The 27,055-nt window shown below is 40.7% G+C and overlaps 7 protein-coding genes across 7 annotated transcripts; 3 read left to right on the plus strand and 4 right to left on the minus strand.

The window, feature by feature from the left end:
• Nucleotides 1–66: 66 nt before the first annotated feature.
• GCK72_006901 (uncharacterized protein) lies at nt 67–1,743 on the minus strand (the record flags this gene model as incomplete). Its single annotated transcript, XM_053725877.1, has 6 exons — nt 67–249; nt 299–457; nt 527–777; nt 827–989; nt 1,038–1,245; nt 1,706–1,743. The coding sequence occupies 6 exons, from the start codon at nt 1,741–1,743 to the stop codon at nt 67–69; spliced, it is 1,002 nt and encodes a 333-aa protein (XP_053590071.1).
• A 120-nt stretch (nt 1,744–1,863) lies between these two features.
• GCK72_006902 (uncharacterized protein) lies at nt 1,864–3,586 on the minus strand (the record flags this gene model as incomplete). The annotated part of the gene is made up of 7 exons (XM_003110187.2): nt 1,864–2,034; nt 2,081–2,182; nt 2,229–2,365; nt 2,524–2,638; nt 2,687–2,778; nt 3,187–3,322; nt 3,371–3,586. 7 exons carry the CDS (start codon nt 3,584–3,586, stop codon nt 1,864–1,866), a joined length of 969 nt encoding a protein of 322 aa, XP_003110235.2.
• A 260-nt stretch (nt 3,587–3,846) lies between these two features.
• Nucleotides 3,847–9,139, plus strand: GCK72_006903 (uncharacterized protein; the record flags this gene model as incomplete). Its single annotated transcript, XM_003110056.2, has 10 exons — nt 3,847–3,906; nt 3,968–4,103; nt 4,155–4,264; nt 4,331–4,459; nt 4,974–5,141; nt 5,190–5,537; nt 5,591–5,947; nt 6,072–6,303; nt 8,677–8,763; nt 8,817–9,139. 10 exons carry the CDS (start codon nt 3,847–3,849, stop codon nt 9,137–9,139), a joined length of 1,950 nt encoding a protein of 649 aa, XP_003110104.2.
• Nucleotides 9,140–9,279: 140 nt separating this feature from the next.
• On the minus strand, nt 9,280–10,118 carry GCK72_006904 (uncharacterized protein; the record flags this gene model as incomplete). Its single annotated transcript, XM_003109878.2, has 5 exons — nt 9,280–9,501; nt 9,752–9,811; nt 9,862–9,927; nt 9,975–10,028; nt 10,083–10,118. The coding sequence occupies 5 exons, from the start codon at nt 10,116–10,118 to the stop codon at nt 9,280–9,282; spliced, it is 438 nt and encodes a 145-aa protein (XP_003109926.2).
• A 2,742-nt stretch (nt 10,119–12,860) lies between these two features.
• Nucleotides 12,861–13,269, plus strand: GCK72_006905 (uncharacterized protein; the record flags this gene model as incomplete). The annotated part of the gene is made up of 3 exons (XM_003110005.2): nt 12,861–12,977; nt 13,030–13,101; nt 13,153–13,269. 3 exons carry the CDS (start codon nt 12,861–12,863, stop codon nt 13,267–13,269), a joined length of 306 nt encoding a protein of 101 aa, XP_003110053.2.
• A 1,121-nt stretch (nt 13,270–14,390) lies between these two features.
• Nucleotides 14,391–16,249, plus strand: GCK72_006906 (uncharacterized protein; the record flags this gene model as incomplete). The annotated part of the gene is made up of 6 exons (XM_053725878.1): nt 14,391–14,426; nt 14,477–14,668; nt 14,831–14,947; nt 15,186–15,323; nt 15,371–15,430; nt 16,013–16,249. The coding sequence occupies 6 exons, from the start codon at nt 14,391–14,393 to the stop codon at nt 16,247–16,249; spliced, it is 780 nt and encodes a 259-aa protein (XP_053590072.1).
• Nucleotides 16,250–16,531: 282 nt separating this feature from the next.
• GCK72_006907 (uncharacterized protein) lies at nt 16,532–19,894 on the minus strand (the record flags this gene model as incomplete). The annotated part of the gene is made up of 11 exons (XM_053725879.1): nt 16,532–16,675; nt 16,721–16,855; nt 16,903–17,084; nt 17,141–17,543; nt 17,591–17,710; nt 18,052–18,130; nt 18,183–18,292; nt 18,345–18,586; nt 18,639–18,972; nt 19,018–19,447; nt 19,608–19,894. The coding sequence occupies 11 exons, from the start codon at nt 19,892–19,894 to the stop codon at nt 16,532–16,534; spliced, it is 2,466 nt and encodes an 821-aa protein (XP_053590073.1).
• Between the last annotated feature and the right edge of the window lie 7,161 nt (nt 19,895–27,055).

The following is a 27,055-nucleotide window of genomic DNA, read 5'->3' on the forward strand; positions in this document are numbered from 1 at the left end:
GGAAAAAAAGTTTCAAAAGTCAGAAATATCGGAAAGAAAGGGTTTTATTTCAAACTAAAAATAATTCTAATCCACAAAAATATAACATTTCTTCTTCCGATTCATTGGCGATCCAACCGGACAATTGAATGCTTTCGAGAAAGATCCCAGATTCGAGAACACACCGTTCACCCGAAAACTGTCAGATGGATGAGTGTTTTGGGACAGAACAGTGGATAGACTTTGAGTGGATCGTGGAGCACACCGGTCCTAAAAATTCAACGGTAACGCTACGGTGACAAACTGAAAAAATGAGTACCAGAGCATAAATGTGATACATCATTTTCTCTGCAGGAACATCTTCGAAACCTATGATTTTTGGGTCATCTGATATGTTAAGGTTACGGTAGGTTCGGATGGCGGCGTCGATACCACTACGATCAGCAAATAATTCTGTGAATACGTTGGACGAGTTCATCTGGAAAAGTGAAAAGTTTCTGTATATCTTTCTGCACGGTATCGTATATCCGGATATCCCCTAACTCACATTTCTCCCGAAATCCGGATCATCATAATTATCGTATTGATCTGTCAAACACTTCACTCTCTTTGTATATTCCTCCTGATCCTCTTTTGGCAGCCACTTTTCATAAAATCCATCCTCATTCCACTCAATTCCTGTTGGATCGAAACTGTGCCCCATTTCATGACCCAACGTAGCTCCGGTAGTAGCGTACTTTGCATAGACGGGATAAGTTGAGTCCAGATTTGGCTCATCAATTATAGGGATCATTATATCTGAATCTTGTCCAATGAGAAACGTATGAACAACAACAAGACGGTTTACTAATTTGATTCTCAGCAGCTGCATAAAATGCATTCACTTGGAACAAATCATGAGTGGGGTCCAGCGAAAGATTATAAGTGACAAAATTCAACCAGATTTCCGTTCGATATCTGTTGATCTTCTTCATGACTGTATAGAAAGAATCCGATGGGAGAGTGTGAAGCTAAAATTTGATTCAATTCAGTTTCAAATTTTCCTATATTTGGATTACAGTCTCAAAAGTGTGATCCAATGTTCCTTCTTTTTCATATTCATCCGGATATCCCACCAACTTTTTCAATTTTGAAAGCTTCAAACTAGCTCGTCGTTTTCCTTCCAAGGAGAGCCATGTGGAGTTCGAAATGATTTCAAGATAGGCTTCACAAGGTGTTGTCCACCATTTCGGAGACAATTTTACGGTTTTCTCGGTCGAAATGATTCTGGACGAACGCACGAAGGGTGGCACGTGGCAAGTTGTTGATTACGACCTGGAAAATTACTGACTAGGGTAGGCTCTAGAGTGACCGGGGAGTTATAGTACGTGACTCATATCATTGGAAAGCTGAGAGAGCGCTGATTTCAAATATATTATCAGTTTTTGCATTCGAGATCTGGTATTCGAGAAAAACGAGGTCAATGTTTGGACCGCTGACAAGTCATTACCTTACCGACATACCACACTGTCGATATTTTTACACGTCAGTAGGTAATGAGATGTTAGTGGTCCAAACTTTGACCTCGTTTTTCTTGAATACCAGACCTCGAGGGCAAACATTGAATATATATTTGAAACCAGCGTTTTCTCAGCTTCCCAAAGATAAAAGTGACGTCCTATATCTCCACGGTCAATCGGGAGCCTTCCCTAGTGAGAACACCCGGATAAAACCTGTTATGGCTCACCTCATCACACGTTCTGCCATTAGCCACGGAACTCTCATAAGTGATAGATGAATTCGAGTTTTCAAGGAATCTAAGCACCAAGTAGTTTGCCAAAATTCTTGAAAGTGTGTTATTTTGCACCTTAATTCCAAATAATTGTTTCCTAAACTTTCTCCTCCCTATCTCACTATCTGACTCCCTCCGAAATTCTCAAAAACGGGATCTGCATTTGAAATCTTCTTTTTGAACTGCTTCCAATTTCCAGTCTTTGGATGCAGCAGGTTTTTCAGGATCTTCTCAAACTGAATACTTGGAGCGATCTCTTTCAGTTTCACACTTTCCGAAATATTCTCAAATTCAAAACTTTTCGAATCGCTCATCAAAAAGTGAATTTACCGATTTCAACTCTTCATAAAAGCTGTAAACATCTCTGATATCATTGAGAACTTGATTCGCCTTTGATGTAATGTTATTGGCAGTTAGAATTGCAGAAATCATCTGAAAGAAAGCTCGAGAAAATAAGAATATTCAAAATACAACCAACATTAATTATTTTGTGTTCAGGAATGTGTTTAGCAGTATCAAAATCTGAAACAATTTTCAGTTCCCACTTGTTTATTGATTGGAGTTTGAAAAGACCAAAATCGTGCTGACCTAATTTGGCCATATTGATGAGTATAGCTGAAAATCATTAAATTTTTTGATTTTTTTTTTGAAAACGTCGAATTTTTGACTATACTTCAGAATTCACTCAAAAATTAATTTTTTAAATGTAAAATTTCTTTTAAAAGTCGAACCCTTGAACATTTTCAAGTATGGCTTTTTCTATTACAAATTACCATTCAAATCAAATTTCGACGCCTCCCAATTCTCATCTATCATAGGCCAAGTTCCCAGGAATCGAATGTCTTTCAGAACTTCCTTCATTGTCCTCTTGAGTTTAAGATCTAAGATCTGGAATTTTATAGCTTGTTTTCACAACTACAGTACACTTCAAAGTACCGTTTCATTCTTCAAATCTTGACACTTCCAATACAATAGCTTCATAGTATTTTCTGATTTCGAGGTTGTCGTATGATTTTTTACGAGGAATTCTATAAAATAATTTTGCTTTTGTAAATTTGGGTTTCTAGGCCATCAAATTTATATTTATTTGAAAGAGCAGATTTCGACAGTTTCAATGGTGTTTTCCATTTTTGGAAATGTAGAATTTCCGATGAGTTATGACGGTTTGAAGTTGGTGGCCTAGGTTTCATTTCTATTCATTTTAAAGAGCAAAACTTGGCCATTCTAATGGTGTTTTCAAAACTTCAAACTTTTGAGTTTCCGATGAGTAATGACAGTTTGAATTTGGTGACCTGGGTGTCCGAATTTCTAGGCCATCAACTTGAGATCGTCATAACTCATCTGAAACTCAACATTTTCAAAATTTGAAAACACCATTGAAATGTCAAATTGCGCTATTTCATATAAAATTAAATTTGGTGGTCTAAAAACCTCACCTTTGATAAGTTTCTTGATGATTTTTCTCTTTTTCGCATTCCTAGTACCATCCGACAACGTATGTTGTATATAGTTTCCACATGACGCTTTATAGAAATTCTCGCAAGGATCTACGGTTGTATCACGCCAGTTTAGCTGGAAAAAAACCTGTTTGGATTCTAGAAAATGTAATGGGAGTCATACCAGCTGATGAGCTAGTGTTACACATTCCGGAGATTCACATACATTCCTTCGTTTTTGGGTTACGGAAGGATGAGAGTTCTCTGGGTTTCTCAATGGAGCAACCCTTGTGAGTTTTTGATTGTACTTCCAGACTGCAAGAGTTCCAAGAATAAGAAATAAGGAGGCGAGAAGAATTAGAATAATAAATATCAAAGGGTTGTTTAACTTGTTTCTCATAGAAGTACTGGTATGAAATTTCTTAAAATTAGAGAGTTAGGTAGGTCACTAATAATCACATACCTATTAAAAAATCAGAAGTCGAAATCGAAAACTAAATTGAACCAGACCAATCAATCTATCATTTGACGTCATCAGGGACATTTCACGTTTTACAAAAAAAGTTAGGAAGAAAAAACGTGATATGATTCTTCAAAATGTTTTATTTCCAATTTTAGAATTTTCTTGCGGAAAAGTTTCTGATTGATTTCTGTGAAATAATGCAAGATTTTCCGAATGCATCACTACTCGAGTCTCGACAAACTGGAACGGAGACACAGGTATTTCTAGAGCGGAGCCTCAACTTAAAAAGGAGGCGGGGCCTCAAAAATTGATTTTCAGATCAGCATGGATCAACAAAACACTACTGTCACAGCCATGGATAATGGTGACAAGAACCGAAAAAAGATAGCGTGGAGTGGAATCGTGGCAACAGTACCGCAGGCAGGTGGAGGGCGGAAAGAGGTTATTAAGAATGGTAAGGTTTTTGGATTACTGTAGGTTTTTAGATTACTGTAGTCATTTTTAGTAAGCGGAGTTGCTGAACCAGGTGAAGTGTTGGCGCTGATGGGTGGAAGTGGAGCAGGTAAAACGACACTGATGAATATTCTTGCTCATTTGGATACCAATGGAGTGGAGGTGGGACATCTGCATCTGGACAAGACAGATCGATGGGGAGTTTTTTTTTCAAAATCTTGATTTCAGTACTACGGAGATGTGACGGTCAACGGGAAGAAGATAACCAAACAGAGAATGCGTCAAATGTGTGCATATGTTCAGCAGGTGGACTTGTTTTGTGGAACACTGACGGTTAGGGAGCAACTGACTTATACGGTACGCCTAGATATAGTACTTAGATACAGATACAGTAGTAGATACAGTACTACGGTACAGTATTTCTCAAAAGGTTATCAACTTTGGGTGTTTTTAGTGGAAAATGCCAACTTTGACAGTATATTTCGGTGCCTTCTGATTGTCCGAAAGGTTTTATTTTGTGTGGGTTAGATAAAACAAAAATAGCACAGAATTTTTGTAGTTGACCATTTTTTTATAGGGACACTACCATGAAAGTTACAGGTAATGAAAGTAATTTCTCACTGAAGCAGACTAATTTCAGTGCGTATTGAGCTTTTCACTTTGACGACCTATAACTTTCATGGTAGTGTTTCTACATAAAAAGATCAACTACAAAAATAATGTGCTATTTTTGCTCTGTCCAACCCATACAAAATAAAATTTCAATCAGGTGACACCGAAATGAACTGTCAAAGTTGAATTGAAAACAGCCAGAGATGATAAACTTTTGAGGGGTACTGTAGATGACTTTTTTTCATTTCCTATATTTGAGGCATGGATGAGAATGAAGGATTGTACTGCTGAGCAAAGAATGGAACGAGTTGAAAGTGTGTTGAGAGATATGAATCTGATCGATTGTCAGAATACTCTGATTGGAATTCCGAATCGAATGAAAGGAATTTCAATTGGGGAGAAGAAGAGATTGGCGTTCGCTTGTGAAGTTAGTAGTGACCCACCATTTGCCTTATAACTCATAAATTACTTTTAGATTCTTACCGATCCTCAAATCCTCTTCTGTGACGAGCCCACTTCTGGTCTCGACGCCTTCATGGCTTCTGAAGTCGTCCGTGCACTTCTTGACCTAGCCGCTAAAGGGAAGACTATTATAGTCGTCCTCCACCAACCATCCAGTACAGTATTCCGAATGTTCCACAAAGTTTGTTTCATGGCGACTGGAAAAACCGTTTACCATGGTGCAGTCGACAAGTTGTGTCCGTTTTTCGATGGCTTGGGAAGAGAGTTCCGGGTTCCTGAGAGTTACAATCCTGCGGATTTTGTGATGTCGGAAATCTCGATAAGTCCCGAGACCGAAAAGGATGATATTCAGAGAATTGAGGTACCGGGATCAGGGTGGCTTTAAAAAGTTTTTAAAGAAACATGGAATTTCAGTTCATAATCTCCGAGTATCAAAAAAGTGATATTGGGAACGAGATGCTCAAAAACACCAGGACAACAATTGACGAGTTTGGAGGTTATGGAGAGGAAGAGGAGGACGATGGGAGCAACCGCTACAACTCCTCATTCGCCACCCAATTCAATGTTCTTCTCAAAAGATCTCTCCGCACAACTCTCCGTGATCCCCTTCTCCTTCGTGTCCGTTTCGCTCAGATCGTGGTGACCGCTATCCTTGTGGGCGTTGTCAACTGGCGTACCGAGTTGAGTGGGCCAACAATTCAGAATTTGGAGGGTGTCATGTACAATTGTGCGCGTGACATGACTTTTCTTTTCTATTTTCCATCTGTCAATGTGAGTTGTGTGAAACTTGCTAGGGAAGGCTCCGTGAAGTTTCTCAGCTTTCCGTTGATATAAGTCACGCCCAGAACTTCACGACCACGCCTTCCCCAGTTAAACTCTAAACTAAAAGTTCCAGGTCATAACTTCGGAGCTGCCCGTCTTCCTTCGTGAGCACAAATCGAATATCTACTCTGTCGAAGCGTATTTTCTTGCTAAAAGTATAGCTGAACTCCCTCAATACACGATTCTCCCTTTGATTTATGGATCGGTAGTCTATTGGATGGCTGGATTGGTTGCATCGCCAATCTCCTCGTTCTTTGTGTTCGTATTCGTTTGTATCACTCTCACTTGGGTGGCTGTTTCGATTGGTAGGTCCCCCCTTTCGCTAGCAAGGGAAGCCTTTGGTGACGCGACTTTCAAACGCGCTATAAATTTGGTTATTGGTACTTTCGACTACGGAAAGTCCCTTTCTGCAGTCAAAACCTGATAAATGACTCTGCGAGCCGAGTTATGAGCTCAAACTGTTCGAATGCTTAAGATATTCCAAATAGAATTCCAAATCAACAAGTAGTATACGCGAGATGTTCTCATTTAAGAATTTTCCATGCGAAAAAGCTTAAGACGCACTCTCCGAGTCGATCGAGCATCGATCGACTCACCATGTTCACCCGAAAAAAGTCGACCATCTGCGATTTGCCAATCCTTTTGATCAAAGATAGTATAAAGTGTCCTCAGTAAATTGGGGTACTTTTTGGCCGGGTCCGTCACCTGGATACCTAGGAAAATCAAAAAATCGATATTTTTCGAAATTTTTTCCTGAAGTAGTTAGGAATGAAATCTCAACGGGAAGTTATTGTAGACACTATTTTAAGCATTTTTTGTGTTCAGAAGGAAATTCCAGCTCAACTTCTTCATTGTGAAATTTTTGAAAATTCATGAATTTTTCCGGTTTTTTCATGAAATCGTTTTTATCTCGACAGGGACACGAGAAGACAGCGTTTTTATTCACAATTCCAAATCTACATAAAATTTGGTATCGGAAACATGTTGTCCCTACTCGTATCTATCCCCAAAGAACGGTTTTTTGGGAAAGTATGAGAAAAACTGGGATTTTTATTTTCGAGGTCTTCCGGTAAATCGTTTTTAATGTTTCAAAATAATGGTTTTTTGAGTTTTTTTATTTAGTCGCGTTGTTTTGTTTCAGTTCCGACATAATTCTCGATCATACCACAAAAAAATATTCAAAAAAATTGAATTTTTCGAAATTAAAAAAAAATTTCTGAATTGAATCATTCGAACTGAATTATCGAGGATAGCATTAAAAAATCAAAAGAATATAACTGGAACATATTTCAGGTTCATGAAACAACTGATTTCTATTATCCGGTCGTCTCCAACTCATGCTTTCCTGTTGAAATTTAGCGAAATGTTCAACTAAAAAAGCTGATGCAACGGTTCTTCATACTTGCAACGTTATTTGACAGAGGATTGTGTTGAATATGATAAGAAAAGTAAGAAAACTACAAAAATTGATTGATTTAGCAAGATTTTCAAGAAAAGATGAAAAAATGAGACTCATACATGTTTAATGGTCTGACCTTTTTGTGGGAGTCAGAAAAGTGTTTTTTTCAATTTTTTCTTGAAAATCTTGCTAAATCAATCAATTTTTGTAGTTTTCTTACTTTTCTTATCATATTCAACACAATCCTCTGTCAAATAACGTTGCAAGTATGAAGAACCGTTGCATCAGCTTTTTTAGTTGAACATTTCGCTAAATTTCAACAGGAAAGCATGAGTTGGAGACGACCGGATAATAGAAATCAGTTGTTTCATGAACCTGAAATATGTTCCAGTTATATTCTTTTGATTTTTTAATGCTATCCTCGATAATTCAGTTCGAATGATTCAATTCAGAAATTTTTTTTTAATTTCGAAAAATTCAATTTTTTTGAATATTTTTTTGTGGTATGATCGAGAATTATGTCGGAACTGAAACAAAACAACGCGACTAAATAAAAAAACTCAAAAAACCATTATTTTGAAACATTAAAAACGATTTACCGGAAGACCTCGAAAATAAAAATCCCAGTTTTTCTCATACTTTCCCAAAAAACCGTTCTTTGGGGATAGATACGAGTAGGGACAACATGTTTCCGATACCAAATTTTATGTAGATTTGGAATTGTGAATAAAAAACGCTGTCTTCTCGTGTCCCTGTCGAGATAAAAACGATTTCATGAAAAAACCGGAAAAATTCATGAATTTTCAAAAATTTCACAATGAAGAAGTTGAGCTGGAATTTCCTTCTGAACACAAAAAATGCTTAAAATAGTGTCTACAATAACTTCCCGTTGAGATTTCATTCCTAACTACTTCAGGAAAAAATTTCGAAAAATATCGATTTTTTGATTTTCCTAGGTATCCAGGTGACGGACCCGGCCAAAAAGTACCCCAATTTACTGAGGACACTTTATACTATCTTTGATCAAAAGGATTGGCAAATCGCAGATGGTCGACTTTTTTCGGGTGAACATGGGTGATCGAACGAGTCAGAGAGTCCGTCTTAACCATCTGAAATATTTAAGAGCTCATAACTCGACTCGCTGAGACATTTAGCAGGTTTTTTTTGCAGAAATGGACTCCCCGTAGTCGAAAGTACCTACAACCGAATTTATATACGATTTGAAAGCCGCGTCTTCAAAGACTTTCCTTGTAAGACAACACCAAATTCATTATTCCAGCTTACGTCGGTGCATGTATCTTCGGAGATGAAGGGCTTGTGGTGACCTTTATGCCAATGTTCGTCCTCCCCATGCTTGTCTTTGGAGGTATCCTTTTTTAAAACCTCACTGAAATCCTCCTCTTTAAATTACTTTTTAAGGATTCTACATAAACGCCAACAACATTCCTTCGTATTTCCGCCACATTTCTTACCTATCCTGGTTCAAACATGGATTCGAAGCACTCGAGGCGAATCAGTGGAAACCAATCACTGAAATTCCTGGGTGCTCCCCGGCGGCGAACCCTCTGACGGCTAGCTCTACTCAAGGCTATTGCCCAGCTGTTAATGGAGAAGGAATATTGGAGCGTCGTGGTATTGACACACCGCTTTATGTGAATGTTCTGATTCTCTTTGTCTCCTTTTTCATCTACCGTTTTATTGGATTGATGGCTCTAAAGGTTAGAGTTCGATTTGCCAAGTAAAGATAATTTCATCTCATTTTTATTTGAAATCGCGAATTGTTGCAAAATAGCATTATAAAGATATGAAATTCGGGGACCGGTGAATACCAATAAGAAGAGGAGGGTGCGGTTAAAATATATAGTATTATGGCTGGAAGCAGTCAATCCAAGCCGTAGAGAACGTTGTGGACTCTTCCCAAGGTCATTCGGATCTTCAGCGCCTGGCCTTGAGTCAGGCCGACCATTCGACGGAAGATCTCACTGGTCTCCTCATGCAGGAAGCATGAGAAGAGGGAGCTTCCAGTCACTTCATGTGACATGATGACGTCGATGATGGGTTTTGAACGGATCAGACAGAAGAGGAATTTCCTGATATCCGACTCCTGAAAAAGTCAGAATGAATGGAGGAGAAAAAATTCAGGTTTTGCAAACTTGTCACAGGTCGGGACCGAGCCGAAATCGAAAGTTTTTCGGCCCAGCGTTTGAAATATCGAAAAAAAAACTCAAGCGTACATAGGATTGTTGATGAAAATTTCAAAAAAATGTTGTGAAAAATTGTGCGCATTTTTTGAATCCGGGCCGAGATTTTGCAAGTCTGGCGAATTTTCTCTAATTATAGCAAAAAAAACTTACGCTCCATCGATTGTAGTCAAAGCCTTGACCTCTCGGCAAGACGATAGTCTCCACTGTTGGCTGAAAATATTGTTTTCATGAATGTAACTGAGAGGTTCTATAAATCTCACCTCGATCTTCACTGGACGGCACACCTCCCAATCCACTGGACTCGGATCATCTTGAGAATTTGGAGACTGAAATTTGAATGAGTCATGTTCTGAAATCTGAGAGATAAACTCACTGTGGAGGACTCGGTGCTCTCGGGTTCATCATATTCATCGAGAAGTCTGGCGAGCTGAAAATTTGTGATATTGGGTAAAAAATATTTCAAGACGAATGGGGACCGTACCGTCGGAGATTGTTCGCGGAGAGTTAGTTGGCTCATTGCGAAGAAGCGAGAGGAGATTTGGCTGGAATTATTTAAAATTATGTATAACTTGATTACAGCAATAAAGCAAAAAAAGGAGTTTGAAGGGGATAACAATATAAATTAAAAATTAAAAATTATTGTTAATGTAATAAGAGCCAGTCAAATTGCAACGGGCTACCCTTCAAAACAACTCCCTAGGGAAGGGTCCCGAGTGACCGTGGAGTTATAGGTCGGGGACTATATCTGTGGAAAGGTATATATTCAGTTTTTGCCCTCGAGGCTTGGTATTCAAGAAAAACGAGGTCAAAGTTTGGACCACTGATAAGTCATTACCTTACCAGCAGCGTGGTACGTCGGTATGGTAATGACTTGCCAGCTGTCCAAAATTTAACCTCGTTTTTCTCGAATACCAGACCTTGAAGGCAAAAACTGAATATATATTTGGAATCAGCGTTTCCTCAGCTTTCCAGTAATATAAGTCACGACTTATAACTCGACGGTCACTCGGGACTCTTCCCTAGTCAATGGTGACTAACTACACACATCTGTCACTATCCAATAACCACAAGACATACAAACTATTTCGGCATATCTTTGGAGTATACATATAACCTATGATCATCTATTAAAGTGAAATTTTTCATCAGATATGATAAGTAATAAAAGCAAGAGTGTCTTGTCATCTCGGTGTGTAAGCATAGACAAGTATCGAAAATTGAAATACATGTGTGACACCAAAGAATTAAAAGAGAGGACTATACATATGTCCAAGAAGGAAAGATCACGTCATTTATATAGAGAGCCATAGCGAGATAGTGTTGATTTTGAAGAGAGTCATTGGGGACATCGTTCAAGGCGTCTAGAGAACGAGAAAGGGTAAATGGAGGGAAGGAAAATGTGAGTTGTGAAATTATGGGAAAATGTGTGATGGGTGAGAGAGTGAGAGAGGTTTAGACATCTTATCTGGAGAATTTGAATTTAGAAAAAAATATTTCGCACTTCTCACGGCCTGGATAGAATCAAAGGTTTTTTGGTTCATTTTTCAGTTTTCAGGTTTTTTGGCTCAAAGGCTATTTGGTAAATTGATCCAAAATTCAAAATCTTTCGTTTTGGTTTTCAGTGATCATATGTCATTTGAAATTTGACCGTTTTCAGACTTGTCACGGGCCGGTTCTTCCCGTTTTGAACCGAAATTTGATTTTTTTTGAAAAAGTAAAGTCTTAGACTTAAAAGTTAATATTCAACCAAAAACTGAATATGTTTCGTAGTTTAAGCACTTTCACTATGAATTTTAGAGAAAAAAATGAGCACCCATTTTTGAATCTGGGACGGGAAGTCTGGCCATTTTGGTACTACAAAAATTTATATTGGAGCTGACTGAGATTTTTGTTGCTCGTTCGAAAAAAAAATTCTCCTAGTTTTTTTTTCTGTAGACTTCTTTAAAGTCGTTTGGCGGGATTTTGAACTTTCGAAAGTTTTACAATGATAGAGTATTAGAGGTCACAAAAAGCTTTCTCGATCTCTCCATCTACCATAATAATCATTCAAGGACAGTGGCGCCTTTGTCGGGATTTTGGGTAAAACAACATACCCTCCCTACTTTTTTTCTCTTTTTTGAAATTCTTTTAAAAGCGCAAAAGTGGTAGTAGAAGAGTCGAGACACACACACACACACACGCGCTTCTTTTCCCTTTAATATTGTTGTAGCTATCACGACGCACTCTCAATTGTATATTATCTCTCTCATTAGTGTATCGAGGAGGTGCACGACGACGGCGTTGTCTAGGAAGTTGCAAAAAGAAGTGAGATGAGAGCTACGAGAAGACACGAGTGTGACCAGTCTCGGGAGACTAGCGGTTGTAGATCAGAAGGTCTTACATCGGAAGGCCCCCGAGTGACTGCGGAGATATGGAACGTGAGTTATATCATTGGAAAGCTGAGAAAAATCTGATTCCACATATATATTCAGTTTTTGCCCTCGAGGCCGAGTATTCGAGAAAAACGAGGTCAAAGTTTGGACCGCTGACAAGGAATTACCTTACCGACGTACCACGCTGCCGTTATTTTTCACGCGTCGGTAAGGTAATGACTTGTCAGCGTTCCAAACTTTGATCTCGTTTTTCTCGAATACCAAACCTCGGGGGCAAAAACTGAGTATATATTTGGAATTAGCGTTTTCTCAGCTTTCCAATGATATAAGGCACGTCCTATAACTCCACGGTCACTCGGGAGCCTTCCCTAGTGAGAGCACGGATATGACAGTTTGCAAATTAGATTTTTTACACGAATAGTGACCGTAGAGTGTTAGTAAGTAAACAATACTCTTGGAGATATCATTACATCAAATTTTATGTCTTTTTGAGTATTATTTGGCTGGTGAATACCGACTAAAGAGAAAAAATAGTTATTTGAGTAAAGTGACAGTGTTCTCCTACCTCCGCCATTGTTTACCTTCCCTACCGTAACCCAGTCGCCATTAATTCTAACGAGTTTTTTGTCACATTTACTCTCTAATATATCTCTCACTCTCTCACTCATTTTTATTACACTTTGCGCATATGTATCATAAATGAAAGGAACGATTCGAGCCGCCTGAGTGGGCGGAGTCTTGGTTGTTTACGCCAATCGAATTCCTACTTTCACTTTCGATATGACACATGTTTCTTTATGAATCACCTTCATTATTTTATTGAAAAGATCTTTGGGTTCAAAGATTGAAAAAAAAAGAGTAAATCCAACAGTTTTTATTCCAGAATAATGACGATCACCGCCCAACAAAACGCCTTCTTTGAGGCTTACTTCGCCATAAAGCCGGCGCCGTGCATCAAAGATATTGTGGCTCTCGGAGCCCTTACTGGCATTCGTGTCAACGATGTAAGTCTACAAACTGAGTTTCAACGGAAAAAGATAGCTTATCATTATTCAGATCAGCATCTGGTTCAGAAGACGTCAACTCCTCGAGAATCGACGCCCGCAACGCCAGGAGCGCACATCAGAGGTAAGACCACCTCTCATAAAATGAGTCTAGAAATAACTTAACTTTTTACAGAGTGAGCTCGAGGAGCAGAGCATGGAGCAGCTTCAGCGTGAACACGAAGCACTCTGGGCGCGAATCGCCGAGAGTCATCGCGCAATCGTCAATCGGATGGGGATCGAGGAGCAGTAATCAGTTTATTTTCAACTTTTTCTTTTTAAGCCGTTTTTATGTAATCAATTACCGTATCTCACAAAAATTTCTCTACATAAACAAGATTCCCATTAAAAATGTTTTCCCATTTCGCACAAAGTGTTTACGAACGGTTTTTGCTATTGTAGAATGGCAGGTGGCGTCGTGTTACGCGGCGTCAGAAAAAAGTTTCCTCTTTTCCTGCAGCCAAGGTTATCGTGGGCTCGGGAAAGCAAAAAGGAGGGGGACCTGAGAATTTCTGTCGCCGATCAATAAGAAACTGTCATTGCTAGTGTTTCGAAATTCCCGCTTCTTTTTTCTTTGTTTTTCGGAATTCTCTGGAAGGCCTCTTTCTGATAGATGAGTCACAGATCTCTTTCCTTCTTTTTCATTTCTAAGTAAAAAAGACAATCGATTCGAGTCAGATGGACCATTTCAAAACTTTCCAAATTCGTTTTCTTGGTATTTGCTCGGCACAGTTCTTACAACTGTGCTCTACCGAAATCCCCGTGAGAAATATCTCTTTTTCTCTGAGTCTCTCAATTTCGCACCCAATTTTCTTCGGTTTCGGTAGAGCGCGATCGTGAGAAACGTGCCGTGTTAATACTCAAATTCGTAATGTTCAGTATTTCAAGGTCATCAGTGTTCAACTTATATTGCACCCTTCCGTGTTACTTTCGTCTCCTTCTTTTTTGTTCTTCTCTGCCCAAATGACTATCCATTATCTCACTGTCTCAACCCTCTCAACAGATATTATAACTCACCAACGAGCCGACGTGCTCTCTTCCTCTTTCCCCCATCATCGCCTCGAATAGTCATCATCGTCAAACTGTTCTCCCCTCGATGCAACTTGTACCACTCGGTCGGTCGGCGTCTCCATCCTCTCTACAGTCTCTCCGCCCGATTCGGAGGGGACGATTGTTGGGGACGAGCTGTCTGTTCGCTTCAGTCCTTCTTTTATTTTTCCATTCATATCGATTAGAACCTAATCTCTTTATTTTCAAAATGTTCCTCCTTCTTCTATTTTCCGACTGAGTTTTCTAATGATTTTTACTTAACTTTTCGTCTCCCCTGTCTAAAGATATAATTTCAGATCTTTCCTTCATCCCAATCATTCGAAAATGGTCCTGGAATGCTTCAGAGGTGTCATCGAACAAGTAAGTGCCTGCAATAACCTAGTTAAGTCAGTTCAAAAATAATTTTTCAGATCCGTCGTCGCCTTAGACCTCATCGAGTGGCTCCGGGAGGCGATGCGATGATGGCCGCCTACAGAGCCGAATTCAGGCAGTTTGGCCCAATGGATCAACCACGTGGAATCGATGAGAATGGGCGCTATGTTGGGGAACCTGAGGATGCTGTCGACAACAGACTTGCCGAGGTTGGAATGGAAGAAGAAATCGTAAGTTATTGTGAATTATTTGAAAAAAACTTACATGACAACGAAACAACTGTGTTGCGGATGAACGTTGTTTTTGATTCATTCTATATATACATCATCAGTCGAAAAAATTCAAAAGACATATAACGCATTCTTTGTAAAACTCGAATATGACCATTGTAGGTAGGGCGTAGGGCGTGTAAGTTAGCTACAGCTTTTAAACTTTCAATGGACGTATATGAGGACATGTGCAACACATATGCACAATATTGGGTCGCTGCTCCGAGTTACTGTAGTACGGTAGGTGCTCATAGGCCAATAATAGGTCAATTTTTTGACCTATGAGCACCTACCGTACTACAGTAACTCGGAGCTGGGTATCAAAACTACGTGTATGTGTTAACCAAAGGTTCATAGTACATGTTAATACATTAGACTCTGCCTAGAACCTCTATTGCTCGAGTCTTACAGAGAACACGTTATATATGCCGGAAATAAGATTCCACACGTTTTAATACTGATTATTCATCTATTACAGATGTTCTTCCACCACGAATTGGCCCCGATCGAGGAGGAAGATTCCTTCGAGATCGACGAGCTCATGGAGCAAGGTGGACACGTGGAGCCGGCTGCCGATACAATTCCTCCTGCCGGTCACACAATTGTCAAAATCATGGTAAAACAAAAATGTGTCTCATGATAAGAAATAAATTTATTTTTCAGCCGGTCGTCAAGAACGTCATCCTCCCCACTGGCAACAAATGGGATTATGAGGAGTGGACGGTGAGTTTTTTTAGTTTGGAAAAATGTTGGAGTAGGTATCCGGAGTATGTATACATTTGTACTTTTTGACTTTTGAAATTGTCTGCCGACTACTTTTTACAACCGTAAAACGTTTATGAGGAGGAAGAAATGCCTATCTAGAGCGATAGCTTTTATCCGATGACTAGGATATTGTAGCAGTGACCGCGGCCCAAAAATTCCATACTTGCAACGGTCTGGAGCGAACCATGATCAAAATTTTCACGGTCCGACCCGGCTACAAAAATTTGAACAAAATTTTAAACTTTTTCCGAAAACGTCGAATTTTGACTATACTTCAGAATTCAATCAAAAGCTAGTTATGCATCAAAAACTGAATTTTTCAATGTAAAATTTCTTTTAAAAAAGTCAAAAAATTTGGTACCTTTTCTTGAGGCCAGGCTTTCGAGTCTTGCCGGACCGGAACGAAAATTTGCAAGTATGGAAAATTCCTCTCTTGAGAATGGAGGACTACCATTTTTTACAGTTTGTAGTGTTCTAAGAGTAGAATTTTCAAAAATGACATAAAACTAACCAAAAACTTAGCAATATTTAAATTTTCAGACCGCTGACATCTTGGACTGGCTCCAAAAATTCCATCAGGACCGAGACCTGACCGACATCGTCGTCCAAAAAGGAATCAATGGATCCCACCTCTACCGCTGCTTCCTCGATCGGGCATCCAGCATGGCCTGGTGCCAGGAGGCCAAGATCAGCCCCGGCACGGCTATGAAGATCCGGATGACTCTTGGAAGAGTCCACAACATCATCTGCGGGTATGAGCAGTATGATGGGAACTGATTCTCAGTTCAAATCATAATTTTTCTCATTTTATTTCACTTTAATTGTTCTTCCTCCCTTGTCAACACTAATCGCAAATTTGCTCCCCAATCCATTTTTTGTATTGGTTTTTTGATTTTGTCGTTTGACCACTCGATCCTTCCCCTCTCTTACCGGTTTCTGGTATTCCTTCCGTATTTTGCTCCCGATTTCCCTATTTCCCCTTATTATCAAAATGTTATCTATTAACTTCTCATTCATAAACTTTTATCGACATTCTTTCCCATTATTTCATTTAAAAAATCATAGCAATTCCCCACATTTCGTCTTCGGATTCACCATGTTCGCGTCAGCTGGACAATTGAATGCCTCTCCGAATCCGTCTAGTTGTTGCAACAGAAAGTTGACACGTTGGCCATGGGCGTCTGACTTCTCCTGGCATGTGGACTGAAAACATCACTTGATCTCCCCTCTAATAGAAGGACACTCTACCTGAACCATTGAATAGAAGAAGAGTTGGTCATCACTCATGTCATGGAACCCTGGGAACTTGTCACTTTTCGACTTATCCGCTTTTTTGTATGCGTCGTACGAGGCCTTGATTCCAATGTAGTCAATGAACATATTCTGAAAGTTTTCAGATTATAGAAGAGACCTGGAATATCTTAATTTACCAAATCACCAAATCTTTCCTCATTCGGAAAACATTTCAGCGTATCTCTAAACGGTTTCATTCTGAGAGCTTGAAAAATGAGCGCCATGTCTGTTGCAACATCATGACCACCTTTTCCATATTGAGCAGCTATCGGGTAAGAAATATCAAATCGTGGGTTAGCCATCATGTAGGCAAACATTTCTGGAAATTTGATGAGATAAGACATTTAGAAAAAGATAAAACTGAAAAAAACTAACTTCCAGGTCGGACTCTCTGATTGAAGCTCGAAATTGCGTGAGTTTTCCCACTGATTGACATGTCATCCAGTACCATATATCCCAAAGAATCCCTTGATTTTTGAATATTCATTCGGGTGTACACTTTGAAGAATGATTCTCCGGTATGGTCTTCAACTTTCTCCAGAATACTATTCTCCGAGATTCCGATTCCATGAGATCCAATGTCTGGTCGGAGGTGGGTCAGTCTCTTTATGAGCATACTTCTAGTTTTATCATCAATCTTTTTAGATTTCTGGATCATTTCAAAGTATTGAGATTTGACTGAGTTGATAAGATGAGGGATAGCATGAAGGTTTTCCGGTTGGAGGAAATGGTTGATGTAGACGGAGAAGGCGGTACGGGGCATCAAAGACATTGCGATCTGAATAAAGAAATAGATTTTCGTTTGGGTTTTTTCAGAGAGATCACCTTTACGCAGTCGCTTTTAGGGGAAAGCAACATTTTGGTTGCCATTTCTTCGACGTATTTGATAACCAAATAGTGCACCATTTCAATTCGTCTAGAGCTCACCATTTCATTGAAGAAGCTCTGAAAAAGTTGGAATTACGGGGGTCGGATAATTAGCGCCAAAATTCAAAATTCACTTTTTTTTCGAATTTTCTTGAATTTTTTCTTGAAAATGTCAAATTGTTGACTATGATTCGGAATTAGCGAAAATTCTGGGACATCCTCAAAACTGTTCACATTTTTTTAATGAAAACTCCTCAAAAATGTTTACTTTTTCATGACAATTCTCAAAAGTGTCAACATTTTTGTGGAAAATTGAAAAAATGTCGAAATTTTTTTTGGAAAAACACAGGTTATTTTTTGAGCCGGACCTTCCTGAACTCGCCGGGCTGGGCCGGGCCTTGACAAGTATATCGACTAACCGTTGAGTTGAAAAACTCGTGTGACTCTTTGAAAATGAGATGTTGCTCAACTTTTGTTCGGGTTTTTGAAGGGCGGCTGCTGAAAATGAGTTAATTGATAAAATAACATTCTGGAAAAAGTCTTGGGAAACCTCTGACTAGGGTTAAGTACATCTGCAAAGACTCCTGGAATATCAATACTCGGGATTGTATAGTTTACAATGAATTCTTGGTTTCTATTCTGTGGTGGTGCCATTTCAGTCTGAAAATTGACTTATTTGACTCCAAAATTTATTTTTTCTAGTTTAACGTACACAATACTCTCTAGTGAGATCCATTTTCAACGCAAGCTCCAAACTTTTTTCCAACAATTTTCTGTCTTCATTCTCCGGGTCCTTCGAAACCGCATCGAACATTTGTTTGACAATTTTAACATTAATGGATTTATGTTTTCCATGACAGAAAGCAGAACGAATAATCAATTGTTTGTGATCTCCGACCACATTGAAAAGGTGGATATTTGATGGATTCAGCTCGACGAGACTCGTCAGAATTTCTAGTTAAATTTCAGTTTTTAAAGTTTTTTGTCTAGTTTTCTTTTGACTTACTTGCAAGAATTCTATCATACTTGGTTTGATCCACCCAGTCAAATGGCCACCATAGATCATGTCTCAGTGTCTTCAACAAGTCTTCCACATCCCGATGATCTCTTCTCAAACATTTCAAATACAACTTTCGAAGATTCACTTCAGATGGGAGAACCAATTCATGCAATCGATGCTCCAAAAAGCCACCGATTTTCGAGAGTCTTTTGACAACTTCATCTTCATTGTATTTCACTGTAGGAACGTCTTTTTTATCCAGTTTGTACAAATTAAAGTTTGTACAAGCGTGTTGGAAGAAGTTGTCACATGGAGAGACGGATTCATTTATCAGAAATTTCTGAAAACTAATTTTTGGAGGTTTGGAACCTGAAAATGCACAAACCATTCTATCAACTTCTTTTATGCAGGTTTCAGTCAGGCATGTCGGTCTAGCATCCACCGGCTCTGGTGTCTCCTTTGGGGGAGCCTCCTCAACTTCCGGTGTCACACCTTCTGGAGCCTCTTCTGGAGCCTCTTCTGGTACCTCTTCTGGAGCCTTCACTGTCGGTCTAGAGGTGACAGATGGTAGATACCAAGGTGGGAGAGAAGTGGGAGTCGATGGGTTCATCGCTGGATCTTCCTGTGGCCAAACATACGGAGAGTCGATAGACGTAACATTCTTCTTCACTCCCAATGACATCAGAAAGAGAAAAGCGATGAAGAAGCAACAAAGGCAGCAACACCAAGTGCAACATGTTTTGAAGAAGTGGCTGACGGCACCTTCACGATGTCGAATGACCTCCGCTGGACCACGGAGGACTATGGTGTTGTCGCTGAAAACAAAGAGGTTTTTAGAAATTTCAGACTTATAAGGGAAGGCCTCCAGGTGGCCGGTGTTCCGACGTTAGAGGGCCGGTGAACCCCGTCAGACTAAGAGTGCGAGAACAGAACAGAGAAATAGAGTCAACACATTTATTAGACTAACAATCTTACTAACCATCAGAGGAAGCTTTCGTCTTCTTAATCTCTTTGACCTCGTCGACCTCCATCGGGATGTTTCCAGAGGTGGATGCAGACTTCGGAGCCGGATTGGGAGCCGAGACGGTAGTGGGAGCGGTGGACACCATTGAGCGTTGACGGCAGTTGCAGTCGATGGCTTCTGAGCAAAGCAGAGCAGAGTGGTGATTCCGTCGCTTCTCCTTCCTTATAAGCACTGGGAAGTAGGGCAGCTGGTCATCGAGAGGACGGGTCGGTTGGTCGAAGGCCAATGGCACGGTCATACGGTAGAATTGCCAGAAGTTTCCTTTGCCAGAAGGGAGATGGAAGGGTCACGTCGATAGTTAGAATAGATTGTAAGTGTTGTAAATGCGAGGTGTCTAGTGGAGACTATAGTGTAGTGTGTGAGCTAGTGTGGCTTTGGTGTATCTTGCTAGGTCGTGAATTAAGACCTATTAATTCCGCGACACTGGGGGCGGCGACAAGGTGCTCTGAGCACTGTCTGGGGTGTCCAAAGGCACATGTGGGGCGCCTTGAATTGAATCTGTGGTGGCGGCCGATAGTTCTAGTGGTATAAGTTGATTTACGGCTCGTTCAATTAGCTTGTTTTTGCATTTTACGAGTACTGATCGTACTTTCCCGTCTTTGGATGGGATAAGCTCTATAATTCTTGCTATAGGCCATCTGTACCTTGGAAGATTTGGGGTTTGTATGAGGACTACGTGGTTTGGCTGTGGAGTGATTGTACAATGTGCTTTAGTCTTGTATGTTGGGGCGTGTTGCCCTATGTACATTGAGTTGTAGAATTGGTCCCATAATTGGAGTCGGATATTATCAAGGTGTTTTAGGTACTCCCGAGTCTGCTTCTCGGTTATCCCTATGTGGGTACCTGGTGTGTATCCTGTGTGGTTCGGAAATGATAGTTCAGCTTGTGGGCTGAGAAAATCCACTGGGCGGATTGCTTCTGAATCTGAGATGCAGATGGGATTGGCTGTGATTGGTCTGCTATTAATGATCCCTTCACATTCTATTATCAAGGTTTCTACCTCGAGGAACGACAGTTGGAGTCTTCCGATAGTTTTATAGAACATGTTTTTCACTATGCCTACGATTCTCTCGTACACCCCTCCTTGCCAGGGAGCGAATGGTGTAATTTGTTTTACTTCGATTTCTGTCGAAGCGAGATACGAAGTAAGTGTTTGACTGGAATTGATCATTGTACTGATGTCAGCGTTGATCATTGTGTATCCTAGCGTGAATGCTGGTGCGTTATCGGATATGATGGTTTTTGGAGACCCTCTACGGCCTACTAATCTTCTCATGGCTAGGAGAAAGCTGGATGTCGTATTGTCTGGGACGACTTCTAAGTGAACTGCTCTTGTGACGAGACATGTAGTGAGCATGCACCATAGTTTTCCTGTTTGTCCTGGTTCGGTTTTGTACCCTATTGGACCGAAATAGTCCAATCCGACGTGTTGGAATGGTCTGCAAGATTGTGTGCGGACTGACGGAAGGCTGGTGGCGAATGGATAGGTGTATGGATTCCCGTGACGGCGCTTACATGTTACGCATGATTTCCGAATATTTCGTGTTAATGCTGTGATTCGTTTGATCCAATATCGTTGTTGGATATCCGTGGCCATGTCTTTGGGACCCTGGTGTAGTAGACTTCGGTGTGAGTCTAGCGCAATTAGTCTTGCAAGTCGGTGTTTGTGTATGATGTATACCAATGATTTCGGCATGTTAGGGTGTTTTTTGTTTACATATGTGTTGTGATACAGGTATATTCCTTCCTCTGTTTTCTGGATTTGTGAGGATTTTGGTATCTCGATGTTTAGCTGATTCTTTGCGTCTGCGTAGTGGTCTTGAATGATATATCGGTAGGCGATTATTCGTTGCTGAACTTCGTCTTTGTTCACTCGTGCTAAAACAAAGTTTTTCATGGTTTGGGATTGCCACAAATATGGATGTTGTGGGTATCTTTCGTTACGTTTGCGAAGGACAATGTGTGCCCATCTCATGACCTTTTGAACAATTGTTGTTAGCTTTACCAGACTGTTGGTGTTATCGTATGGTATTATTGATTCATATTGGTGTGGTGGATGTTCAAACTGTGAGCCTGTGTGAGGCGGGAACTGTTGAGGTGTGATTTTCAGAGTGTAACAATGGAATTCTTTTGGATCCTCTGGAGACTGTTCCAGGGACTTGGGCCAGAATGCCTGATCTTGTAGGAGAAAGTCTGGACCGTGATTCCAGAGTTTGCTATCTTTTATTTGCTGTAAGGTAGCTCCTCTTGATGCTATATCTGCCGGGTTTTGATTTGTTGGGACATAGCGGAATGTTGGTGAGAGTTTCTTTTCTGTGAATTCTTGCTCAAGTGATGTTATCGTCTTGACACGATTATTAACCCATTTGTCAGCTGTGTTTTTGTGTATAATCCAATTGAGTACTGCGGTGTTATCGCAGAAGAAAGTGAGTGAAGAAAGTGTAATGTTCGCTTCCTTGCTTATGGTTGATGCTGCGTGGGCAGCTGTGAGTACTCCTAGGAGTTCCATTCGTGGAATGGTAAGATTCTCATTGTTGATTGGTCTGATCCGAGTTTTTGAGAACAGTAATTGTACTTGTGTATTGTTATCTGGACACTCAAATCGGAGGTATGCGCATGTCGCATAGTGATCTTTCGAGGCATCGGAGAACATGATGAGTGATGCCTGGGTGAATCCGTGTGCTGGTGTTATTCTCCTTGGGATAGTATAGGAGTTTTCTGTGATTGCTACCTTGATTTTTTCCCAGTCAGGTAACATGTGGGCTGGTAATGGATCTTTCCATTTCAGTTTTTCCTTCCATACTTTCGCCATCAAGGATTTACTTGCTACTCCGATTGGGGAGAGGAGTCCTTGGGGATCGTATGTTGAAGCTATGAACGAAGCGAGTTGACGTTTCGTTGGAATGCCCTCTGGTGGCTGAGCTATCTTGAGGGTAAAGGTGTCATTTTCGGCATCCCAATGGTGACCTAAGAGCTTACAGGTCGTGCTTTTGGATCTGTCTTGTTCAGGTATTGTATTCATGACTGTCTTGTTATTGCACAAGAAGTCTCTGAGTTTCATATGCATTGATGAGAAGGTCTCTTTGGATTCCTGGTAGTTTTTGAGGAGTTCCTCTGTGGATTCTGGTGTGAACATAACATTGTCCACATAAAGATTTTGTGTGATCTTTTCATGGATTGGATGTGGGTTAAGTTCCATGTACCTGAGAATTGTGATCGCCAGGAGAAAGGGTGACGCGGTTATGCCAAATGGCAGTCGTGTGAACCGGTAAGTGACCAGATTGTCTGGAGTGGCTGGTTTGGTGTGGTCTTTCAACCAAAGAAATTTGGTGCAATTTCTGTGTTGAGGTTGAAGTCTGACTTGGTGGAAGGCCTTCTCCAAGTCGGCAATCATGAGGTACGGCTTGGTCCGTGCTCTGAATAGGATACCTAGAATCGACTTCAGAATCGATGGGCCTGGGTGTATACATTGATTCAGTGACTGTTCATTTTTCATGTGTGAGGAGGCATCGAGTACGATGCGAAGTTTTGTGGTCTGAGCGTCGGGTTTGATGATTACTCGGTGTGGGATGTAATAATGTGGGCCGATGTGTTGTTCATTTTCTGGAACTAGTTCAATTATGCCAGAATTTAATTGCTGCTGAATAATGTCGTTGTACGCTGTCCGATCCGTCATAGAAGCTAGTTGTACTTCTAATAGTGATATGAGACGCTTGACAGCGACTAAGTAGTTGTTGTGGAGTGAGGCCTCCTTTCCGTTGAATGGAAATAGAACATAGATTTTGTTGTCTTTGTCTAGAATAGCTGTGTTTTTGTACTTGAGTATGAGATCTTGATTAAGCTGTTCTCTTTGTAGAATAGCTGTTGGTGGTTCTATTCCTAGAACTTCGAGTTTCCAGGATTGTTCGAGAAGCCAATCCAGGCGTGCGTTTGTCACTTGTGGTGACTGACTGATTCCGACTGTTAACTCTTCTGGGAGATCATACTCGGACATGTCGATAGTGTTAATGTATGACTCGTTGTAGTCACAGTTCTGGTCTGAATTTTCCTCTTGTGTTGTGGTATTCCGTTGTAGTGCGTTTGGCACCGGACTTGGGTGAGTTATGACTCCTAATTGTGTATCTTCCACTATCCGACCACTTGGTAAGACGTGTCTTGTGCTTGTGGAGAGTAAACTGGGTAGGACATTGTTTCCGATTATGAGATCAATTGGTTTCCCATTGAATTTTTTGAGAACCGTAAGTTGCTGTGGGTCAAAGTTCCTTTGGATGAGGTATGTTAGATCCTCTGATGAGAAGTTTGGTGCTTTTACGGTGGTTGGGAGTTGAGGGTACTCAGGCAGGATGGTGCTCCATGTTTTTCCCGTTTTGTCGAGGATATCTAATTTGTAGAACTTCACCTGTTGTGGACCTGAGGATGAAATGAATCCTCTGAAATTTACTAGTTTTTGATAGTGTACTGGGCAATGTAAACGGAGTACTGCTGGTTTTGAGATGAGTGAGGTTGTTGCTCCGCTGTCGATCAATGCATTGAGTCTTGCTCCAGATGGTGTTAGAATTTGGAGGAATGGTAATGTGTAGTGTGGATCTGAAACCACTGAAAGATTAATTGTGATAGTTTCAATTGTTTTGTGTGATGTTATTATAGCGAGGTTGTGTCCCGTCTTTCCTGGTGAGGATAGGATATCTGGATTGATTGGTGTAGGTATAGTGTTGATGTGTGTATGATTATGTGGTTCATGTGTTGATTCATGCAGTATGTTGTAGGGTTCAAGCTTGGGGACTAAGTCCGTTGTTCCGAAAAAACGTTTTTCGGTCCTCATTGGCGCTATTGGGGTTAACCGGTGTATCACTTTTTTCCTTTTCTGGACAAAGGACCGAGTGGTGCTTCTGGGCGCACTTGTTGCAGACAAATCTTGAGTGACATTCCGTGGCTGTGTGATTGTTTCTGAAGCAATTCAAACATTTCTTTTGTTTAATGATTGAATCTCTTTTCTCACTTGTCGGGATTGTGCACATGTTGGTCTGGTGGTTTTGATTGCAAAACGTACAGGGAGCTGATCTCCATCGAGATTGCTGTTGAGTTGTCGGCGTCTTGCGTTGATTTCCGGTGTGTCTCGGTGTGTGGGAGCGGACCGAAATTTTGTTGATGTCCGCTGTGCAGACTTCAGTGATTTGAGTGCGGTTTTTCTTGCGTTGTTCTGCATCGTCCAGTGCTCTATTCTCGGATATAAGCGTTTGGACTATGGTTGAAACCTCCAAGAATGAAGGAGTCTTGTTACGGATCTGTGTAATAACTGATTTCATTATGTTGTATGGTAATTTGTCAACGAACGAATCGATCAGAAATGGATCGTTTATGGAAACTTGGTGTTTGTTTAGTGAATTGGTGATGCAAACGTGTTTCATCATATCTTTCTCCATCTGGTCATAATCTGTTTGATGGAACGGGAGATTACGGTAGGTCTCGATCAACTGTTTGCGTCGATCGGTCTTCCTGTTGAAAACTCTCTCCAGATTTGCACGGAGTTCTTCGTATGTCCCCTCCGACAAGTCATCAGATGTGATTAAATCTTTTGCGCCACCTTCGAGGAGGCTGATTAACATGTTCTGTTTCATGATGATGTCGATTGATGGGTTATTGTGTACGAGTGAATTGAAGCGCGTGATGAAAAGCGAATACTGATCAGTCTCACCCGAAAATGGTTTCAAGGTGCTCAAAATTGTGGTGATGTCGGTTGAAAAACTACCGTGGTGAGTGGCTGGCGACCAGCGAGTGGGACTGGGACTCTGAATTAACGGGCTGGGAGCCGTTGGAGATTCGATCCCAACTGGAATCTTGGTGGTTTCTTTGTGTTCGTTAACCACTTGTGGGCTATTGAGACTTAACTGCTTTGTGTCGTGTTCTGATTGTGATTTGATACTCTCCAGGGAGTGGTCGTAATGTGTTTGATATTGCTGTTGTTCTAGTTGATCCTGAACGATCTCCAGATTTGTTCTCATGGCCTGCATGGCCTTGGCGTTTTTGTCAACTTTGATGTCAACTTTCTGAACAGCTGTGTTGATTGTATGAGTGAATTTAGCCGTCATGAGGTCGCCGAAATTCTTTAGCATTGCCTCCATTGCGTCAACTGTTAACGCGGGTTGACTGGTTTCGGGATCAATGCGATTACGCTTGGCTTGCTCAATTGGCTCTTGCTTCGTGTTTTTGGTCAGAATTGGACCATTAGGTTCGAATGATTTGGGAAATTGGAGAGTTTCCGTGTTGGTTGATGAACGGTGCTGTTCGTCTTTATCTTGTGTAGAATGAATGTTATGGTTAATAAGGTCATTGTCGCTGGTGGACTGAAAGTTACTTCCGTCCGAACTACTGGTAGATGATAGCCCTTTGAGAGCTGAGTGAACTTCTGGTCTTTTAACCAGACAATTGGTTGATTTGCGTTTGACTGCCAGTGGTTGTGTGGAAACCAGCTGTTTGAGTAGGACTTCAATATGTAGAAGGAGCGCTTTGCATTTTTCAATGAGAGCTGGATATCCACGCTCTTTGATGTGATCGACCAGTTTCATAACATTCTTGATGCGAATTTCGGAGCTGGAGCACAGTGCTGGATGCTTCAGTACGAGAGTGAGAGCCTCGCTATCGGAGTTATCGAGCTTGGCAAGTTGGCTAGCTAGCTTTGTGTAGCTGGATTGTAAGATTGAAACCATCTCTGGTTGTTGAGGTTCGGTAAGGATTAGTTGTATTCCTTTGATCAGAAGAGCAGTTTTCTTAGCTCTTTTTGTGAAAATTGTCTTGGCAGGGCCAATGTTCACCCATTGAGCGTTGGACTGGGCAGTTGACGATTTGGATGACTTGGAGTTGTTTGATTGTTTCCGTTGTCCGCCGTGTTTCTTCGACTTGTTGCTGCGACGAGAAGAGCGAGAACGACGGTTGGAACCCGAGGAGCCTTTCGACCGGTCTGTAAAAGGTGTACCGTTAATGATAGGGTGTTGTTTGTGTTTTGTTTGTTCAGTATAGGTAGTGGATTCTTATGTGAATCTTGGTATATATAGTATTTTTTCGTGCATGATTTATAGTATGATTTTCTCCTAGAGGTTCCCCTCTTTGCACGAGTCGGAGACGTTGGAATCTTTGAGAAACCTCGCGGGTTTCCCTGTCGCAAAAAGACCGATATTCCTGATAAGCGTTCCGGAGCGCTTACTGACAAGCCCTGGAATGTATGTGAGAGCAATGGTGTCCTCTCAATGAAAGCGATGGTGTCTTTTCATTTTAGTATGTTTTGCGGAACTTAGAATGGGGTTGTCAATGGTCGTAGGAAATATCGAATTACTAGATGTCATTGTATCCTTTTCAGGCTGCCGTTGGGCCCTTGGCAGAATAATTGGGATAAATTCGTCTA

This window comes from Caenorhabditis remanei, chromosome II (genome assembly GCF_010183535.1).
Source record: "Caenorhabditis remanei strain PX506 chromosome II, whole genome shotgun sequence".
Lineage (NCBI taxonomy): Eukaryota > Metazoa > Nematoda > Chromadorea > Rhabditida > Rhabditidae > Caenorhabditis > Caenorhabditis remanei.